General features: G+C 41.1%; 1 protein-coding gene across 1 annotated transcript; it reads right to left on the bottom strand.

The window, feature by feature from the left end:
• Window positions 1-899: 899 nt before the first annotated feature.
• On the bottom strand, window positions 900-3,191 carry LOC135619325 (cysteine-rich receptor-like protein kinase 44). Its single transcript, XM_065121226.1, has 7 exons — window positions 2,853-3,191; window positions 2,586-2,702; window positions 2,348-2,493; window positions 2,016-2,226; window positions 1,687-1,924; window positions 1,455-1,605; window positions 900-1,362 (listed from the first exon to the last, which is right to left on the bottom strand). The coding sequence occupies exons 1-7, from the start codon at window positions 2,926-2,928 to the stop codon at window positions 1,045-1,047; spliced, it is 1,257 nt and encodes a 418-aa protein (XP_064977298.1). The 5' UTR covers window positions 2,929-3,191; the 3' UTR covers window positions 900-1,044.
• Window positions 3,192-7,323: the final 4,132 nt, after the last annotated feature.

Genomic DNA, 7,323 nt, shown 5'->3' with positions numbered 1-7,323 from the left:
GGCTTTTATATTCCTTTTGTTTCCCTAAAATTTTCTGGCAATAATTTATTGGCTTTTAAAAGAACTAACTTTTCAAATAATTTTTTATATTTTATATTCAGAAAAATTAAACTAATTTCTTTTTAAATACTTCCAATAGCATTTTCATTTAGAATGTCATTTCGATTAGTACTACTCCCAAAGCGATCAATTGACTTTCAAGTCTCATCTTTGATTATTATGGAGATGATGTTCAACTATTGGTTGAGAGATCATTTTCTTCGTTACCGGAAGAAGCTATATTAAAACGTTGATAGATTATTAGTACTACCGGAAGAAGATCATTAGCCTATTTCCAAGTTCATATCATTTCAAAAAAGAAAAATTGTACCATAGGATATGAGGGATATAACAAAGTATTATACTTAGTGTTAAATCCAAAATGATAGTTCTTTTTTTTTAGTCTATATGGCACTAAACAGTGGATACTAATATGATGATCAGCTTAAGTTTTATTTTTTTCTGTCTTACGTAAAAATTTGAAAATATAAGCCTTACTTGATGAAAGAATAATTATAGATTTGACACATCGAAATAATTATTTGACTTAATTAGATAATTGATTTATTAATTTGATGAGTATATGCAGCTAGTCTAAACTATTTAAACTCAAGTTAGTGACAGTATGCCTATCATATTCACATAAATCAATTCAAGTGAACATTATTTGAGGTTAAAGAGGGTATTATAATCTCCTCCACTTAATAACATCCTTTCTTACTTAGCCCTCACCCTGCACATAACTACATTTGCTTCATGACAACGGTTTACTTATCGATGTAGTAAGACTATCCCCAACGAGGGGGAGAGTGTAATGCCTGATGACGGAGCTAAATCCATACACATGAGAGAATTACTCGGATCCAATGACAAGTGCAATATGTATAATACATACTGCTGCTTTCTCCTGAAATATGTAGAAAGGTCATTTGCAACAAAACATTAATTTTTGCCTCAGAAAATGTTCAGCACCACAAACTTCCTGCCAGAGTGAATCTGCAGGCACTACCGTGGATCGATCACCGTGATAGTAACCTCGTTCACAGAATGCGTTCGCGTTGAATCAGACTTGGTAGCCGATGACTTGAGTCCGTCCGTCCTCAACCTTGCGAACGACGGGGGTTCATTTGGCAGCGGGAGAGGCATCTGCTCACTCTTCAACATCAGCAGCACCGACGACATGGTGGGTCTGTCGTCTGGGCTCTCCTGCACGCACAGCAACCCAACCTGGAAACACCGGCGTGCTTCGTTCGTAGGGTAACAGTCTCCGAGCGACGGATCCACGAACTCGGAGGCTCTGTCCTTCTCCCACAGCTCCCATGCCTGCCACCCACACATTGAATTTTCAAGCGTCTGTGAAAAGTACCAAGTGATGGAAGAGAAAGAAGCAATGGTGAAGCAGAGATCACGCATACATGTCTGAGAAGGGTTTGGCCGCGTTGCAGAACGTGCGATGCCCCGTTTCTTTGCCCATTCAGGATCTCCAGCAGGAGAACACCATAGCTGAAGACGTCAGACTTGAACGAGAAGGTGCCTTCCATTGCGTACTCCGGAGCCATGTAACCACTGTTAATTCCAAAGCTAAGAACGTTAGCAGACTGAGGTCGCAGCTGGTCTGTGGAGGAAGACAAGTCTCGATTCACTCACTAGGTTCCCACGACTCTGCCAGTGTTGACTTCGTAGTCTTCCTCCTCGAAGATCTTCGCCATGCCGAAGTCTGAGATCTTGGGATTCATTTTGTTGTCCAACAAAACGTTGCTGGCTTTCAGGTCCCTGTGGATGACCTTGAGTAAGGAGTCCTCGTGGAGGTAGAGCAGGCCCCTCGCCACTCCTACGATGATGAGAAATCGCCTTCGCCAATCCAACTGAGGCCGCCGGTTTGGATCTAGAGAAGCCAAAAGCTCCATAGGTTAAGACCATGTGGTTTTTTGTTCCGAAATCCATGGCTGATTTGAAGAACTAATTATTTCACTAACCAAATAGAAAGGCATCAAGACTTCTATTAGGAAGGTATTCATAGATGAGTAGCTTCTCATCCCTCGACACACAGCACCCCAACAATCTCACAAGATTCCTGTGCTGAAGCTTAGCAATTAGCTCCACCTCATTCTTGAACTCTGCATTGCCTTGCCTGGATTTCGTCGACAGCCTCTTAACAGCGACTTCCTGTCCACCGAAAAGCACTCCCTGGAAGACAGATTGTTGAGGGCGCAAACAGTGATAGATTGTTGAGGGCGCAAACAGTCATCAAGACACTCGTCTGTTCGCATCGATTAACAGATACACTGAAAGATGTTCAGGTACGTACTCTGTAAACCGGGCCAAATCCGCCTTCTCCCAGTTTATTGTCCTTGGAGAAGTTATTTGTTGCTGCTTGTATTGTGGATAGATCCATGACAGACAAGTCGGAGCTCGATATGTGCCGTAGATTCTCCAACTGAGCTCGTCTCACAGCTGATATGCATTCAAACGGAGCATCAGCCAACAGCCAACATGACGAATTCCATACGTCTGTAACATTAAGATTACTGTATGGTGTCGACTACCGTTGCGTCTCCTCCACCTCCAGCAGTATATGCAGTATAATAAAGTGCCAAATATAACGACTACGAGAATTGACACCATAATCTGCATCGCAGACGAACCCGATTTCTTTTGCCCCTCTGCCGTTCCAAGTCATATCAAATTCGTATCAGATCTAGCCATAAATCTTCTCAAAGGAAATCAAAAATGAAGAAGAAAACAAACAGTTGATGCCCAAATCTTGGAAGTGGAGAATCAAAAGAAGTGCCTGTGTGATCGAGCAAACAAACCTCCATCGGTGGCGCTTGCTTGTTGAGGGGAATCCATCAAGCGACGATTGGCAACTTCAACAACTCTCGCCACCATCTCAGCTTCTGCATCGAGGTTGGCCAAGTCGAACCAATGATATCAGAAACATAGAACGAGTTCCGGTAGGAGTAGCATAATCATCAGTGGTTCGTCCAGCTAACAACACCATGGTTTCGAGGTGGAGCGGTTCTAAAGTATGAACACGGGAGGTGTCACAGTCTTCCTACCGTCATCATCGTGACACGGGAGGGACCAGATCTGAGAGGCTGGGGCCGCATACTTTTATCAAAAGCCTCACATTTAAGATAAGGAAAGAGCCCGAAGACTAGTCTGAAAGGAGGAAATCAAGGCCCGAGAGTCCTCGTGAGAGCAAATTATGAGCGTCATACCGTTCTTTACAAGCACCCTATTGTTTGATCCATTTCTCCAGTCCCGTGGAAACATCCGATAGAAGAGGGTGGCTGCTATGACAATTCTTCTAACCTTTTGTTAGTGGAAGTACGTACGAGCCCGGCCAGTGGCACAAAGTGGTGACGGTGGGTGACTCCTTTGACAAAGAGGTTGATGTGTTCCTACCAATTGAGCGACGGAGGACAACTTCTCTCGGCCCAAGTGGAATGAGTGCAATTGATGGCCTGCCAGAATTGATGCCTCGAGGCTCGTCTTTGCTGCCGAAGCAACATGGATCTGCAAAGCAAGCCAAGATTTGAAAGAGGGTGATAGCAGGTGGATTAACTAAAAAGTCCAATGGTTGTTGGCCCACAACCTTGACTTTGCGCAAAGGACAATCTGAAGAAGGTGTAATCCCAACATCTCCTTTGTCACGCGTAGATTACGGGAGCAAAAACAATTGCAGGTAGATAGACAGAACGTAATTTTAAATCACCAATCGTTCACCTAATGATTCTAAGTCAATATAAACGTGAAGAGATCTGTATAGATCGACAACAACATATATATATATATATATATATATATATATATATATATATATATATATATATATATATATATATATATATATATATATATATATATATATATATATATATATATATATATATGTCATATCCTAGATTATTATTATTATTTTTTTTATATATATCTTTCCACACATTTAGGTCAAATAGATAAACATAACTTTATTCATCATTCATAAACATTTATTACAATTTATTTATTACAATCCATTTATTCATCGAATCATAAATAAAAAGGTAAACATAGTGATGTTAACTTCAAGAATCATCCAAGTGGCTCTACCTAGCGGTAAAGGAAGGTCCGCTCTCCACTGGAATCCGACTTGGTATTAGAGGGAGGCTGCTCTGAAAATAAAAAACAAAGAAAATTCAGCAAAGCTGAGTAGGAACCCCAAAAGTCAACTCAAAATGTATACATGATCAAAATTCAATCAATCATCCCATTGATGTATATCAAGTACCCAAAGGAACACTCCCCAATAGTGGATGGAGAGGCTTTATCCTACGGGATGAGTTTATGTTCTCCCAACAGCGGATGGAGGCAAACTCATATCACACTCCCAACAGCGAATGGAGTGGTGTCCCACACCCACCAAACTGAGGACACGTTCCTCCCAACAGCGGATGGAGGAACCGTCCAGCCGCCACGTCTGACGGCCCGCTAATCCCTGAAGGGAATCGCCTTACCTGCTCTCGGCAGGAAAATAATATAATCTCACACTGGTCATGTCCATTTCGGGATGAAATAACATATTTAAAACATCTCTTTCAAATATCAACAATATCAAATAATATAAATTAGCCCTCAATTGACTTGAACTCTAGTTTAATCGATTCAATTGAACTCGATTTACTAGAGCCTAACTGAATTGATCTCTAATCCTTATTTAACTGGTCTAGAACCACCCTAGACTAGTATAATTAAGACTAGATTAAGTTCAATTTAGGTTAAACTAACTTGAATAAGTCAATCAATTCGGAATCACCCTGAATTGATATAGACTAATCAAGTCTAGTTTAGTTCAATCAATATTTGGGCTTAAGTTCAACAATAATATTGGGCTAGATTGAACCAGTCCATCTACTGGTCATGTGCATTATACATTATTGAACATGCATTACATAAAACTGGCCCAGCCTTGGCCCATTGACTAGTCATAGCATATACCCATTAACAACATAAATAAAAACATAATAATGCATTAAAAGATAGATTAGGAGAAAAGCTTTAATACAAAGAAATAACATTCTCAATTTGACTAGAAATCATAAGACATTAAAAGAGGGATTAGGAGATAAGTTTTAATACAAGGAAATAGCTTTCTAAATTCAAATAAAAATCATGTTTTCAACACATAAAATTTCAATATATTCTAGTCATATTTTAAATCGTTCAGAATAATATATTTTAAATTTCAGATCAAAGAATATAAAAAAAAGGGATTTTTGATAACATATTCTAGTCTAACAAGGTTTTAATCTAGATAAGATTAAAGATAAACTGTAATAAAGAAAATATATCATATAAAACATATACCTTTTTAACATATTTAATTCTACAATAAAAACCTTAATCATGGGTCAAAGAATATTATGAAAACTTTAACTGATTACTTTAATAAAAAAAATTTGACATTTAAAGAATTGATATATATTTTTCAAACTATAAAACTTTCAACATTTAAATAATCAAAATAAAAGCTAAAACTTTTAAGAAAGGTAGGGAAACCTACTTCTTGTCAATATGGTATAACTCCTCGTTCTCTTGTCAACAGGGTGTAACTCATCGTTCTCTTGTCAACAGGGTGTAACTCCTCGTTCCTCCCGCTACTAAGCTCGATTAGGTGAGGAACGTGTTAGGATCGAGAGCACTAAGAGGGGGGGGGGGGGGGTGAATTAGTGCAGCGGAAATCTTACAGCGATTTTTTAAAAATGAAAGCTGCGTTCGTCCGATAAAAAACGATTTCGATATAAAAGCAGAATCACAGTGCAGTTTGCGTCTAAGCGCAGTTTTGCGTCTAAGCGCAGTTTGCGTCTAAACACAGTTTGCGTCTAAGCGCAGTTTGCGTCTAAGCACAGTTTGCGTCTAAGCGCAGTTTGCGTCTAAACTCAGTTTTACGTCCAAACGTAGTTTTACGTCTAAACGCAGTTTTACGTCTAAACGTAGTTTTACGTCTAAACGCAGTTTTGCGTCTAAACGCAGTTTTGCGTCTAAACGCAGTTTTACGTCTAAACGCAGTTTTATGTCTAAACGCAGTTTTGCGTCTAAACGCAGTTTTACGTCTAAACGTAATTTTACGTCTAAATGTAGTTTTGCATCTAAAAGCAGTTTTGAACCTTGAAAAGCGTTTTACGTAGAAAGCAATTTGCAGTTATAAGTGGAATCCGAATGTAAGCGTAAACTGCAGTGTGAAGATCGTACGAAAACACGATTTACGTTTGAATACAGATTCTGAAAGATCAGAGCTTAGAAACTCGTTCGTAAAGGCGTAGAGGGCAGTAGCAATGTAAGAGGTTTGCAGTAATGATAAAGTGCTCAAGGTAAAAGCAAACCAGAGATTTAGAGTGGTTCGGTCAGTCTTGACCTACTCCACTTTTGGCTTCCTCCTCCGACGAGGTCACCGACGTCAACTAGCTGCCTTCCTTCAATGGGCGAAGGCTAACTGCCTTTTTACAGTTTCTCTCCTTTTGACAGGCTCAGGAGACAACCTTTACAGATCCTTTCTCTCCTCTCTTTACAACTCAAGACTTGAAGAACAGAAGGAGGAGAACTTTAGGACTTTACACAAATTTGAGCTCTTAGAATCACTGAAAAGATCAAGAATTAGGTGTGGATCTGTATCTTTTCAGTGCTGAATGGGTGGGGTATTTATAGGCCCCATCCCAGTTCAAATTTGGATCTCAAAACGATCAAATCGATCAAATCCCAGAATTCCGGGATCAGGCGGTTGCACCTCTTGACTGGAGAGGTTGCACCGCCTGGCAGAGCTCGGAGACTGAGCCCAGGCGGTTGCACCTCTCTTTCAGAGGCGGTTGCACCGCCTGAGTCTGGCTCGAAGACAGAGCCCCCAGCGGTGCCACCTCTTGACTGAGGCGGTTGCACCGCTCTGCCAGAGCTCGAAGACCGAGCTCAGGCGGTGCTACCTCTCTGTCAGGGCGGTTCCACCGCCCAGTCTAGCTCGAAGACCGAGCTCAGGCGGTGCTACCTCTCTGTCAGGGCGGTTCCACCGCCCAGTCTAGCTCGAAGATTGAGCTCTGGGCGGTTGCACCGCCTAGCTGGGGCGGTTGCACCGCCCAGTCTCGCAGCCCTGGCGGTTGCACCTCCTGGCCTAGGCGGTTGCACCGCCTGGTGCAATCAGGGTCCGAATGGTTCGCTCCATTCGGCCCAATTTGAATCTTTTCAGGGGCCCAATTGCCCCAAGATTAAGCTAATGGGATCACCTCCCATTTTCAAGCTTAATCATCGTGCTAA

Source organism: Musa acuminata, chromosome BXJ2-8, assembly GCF_036884655.1.
Source record: "Musa acuminata AAA Group cultivar baxijiao chromosome BXJ2-8, Cavendish_Baxijiao_AAA, whole genome shotgun sequence".
In the NCBI taxonomy this organism is placed as follows: domain Eukaryota; kingdom Viridiplantae; phylum Streptophyta; class Magnoliopsida; order Zingiberales; family Musaceae; genus Musa; species Musa acuminata.
The sequence above is the reverse complement of the archived record's forward strand: the minus strand, read 5'-3'. Positions and strand labels throughout refer to the sequence as shown.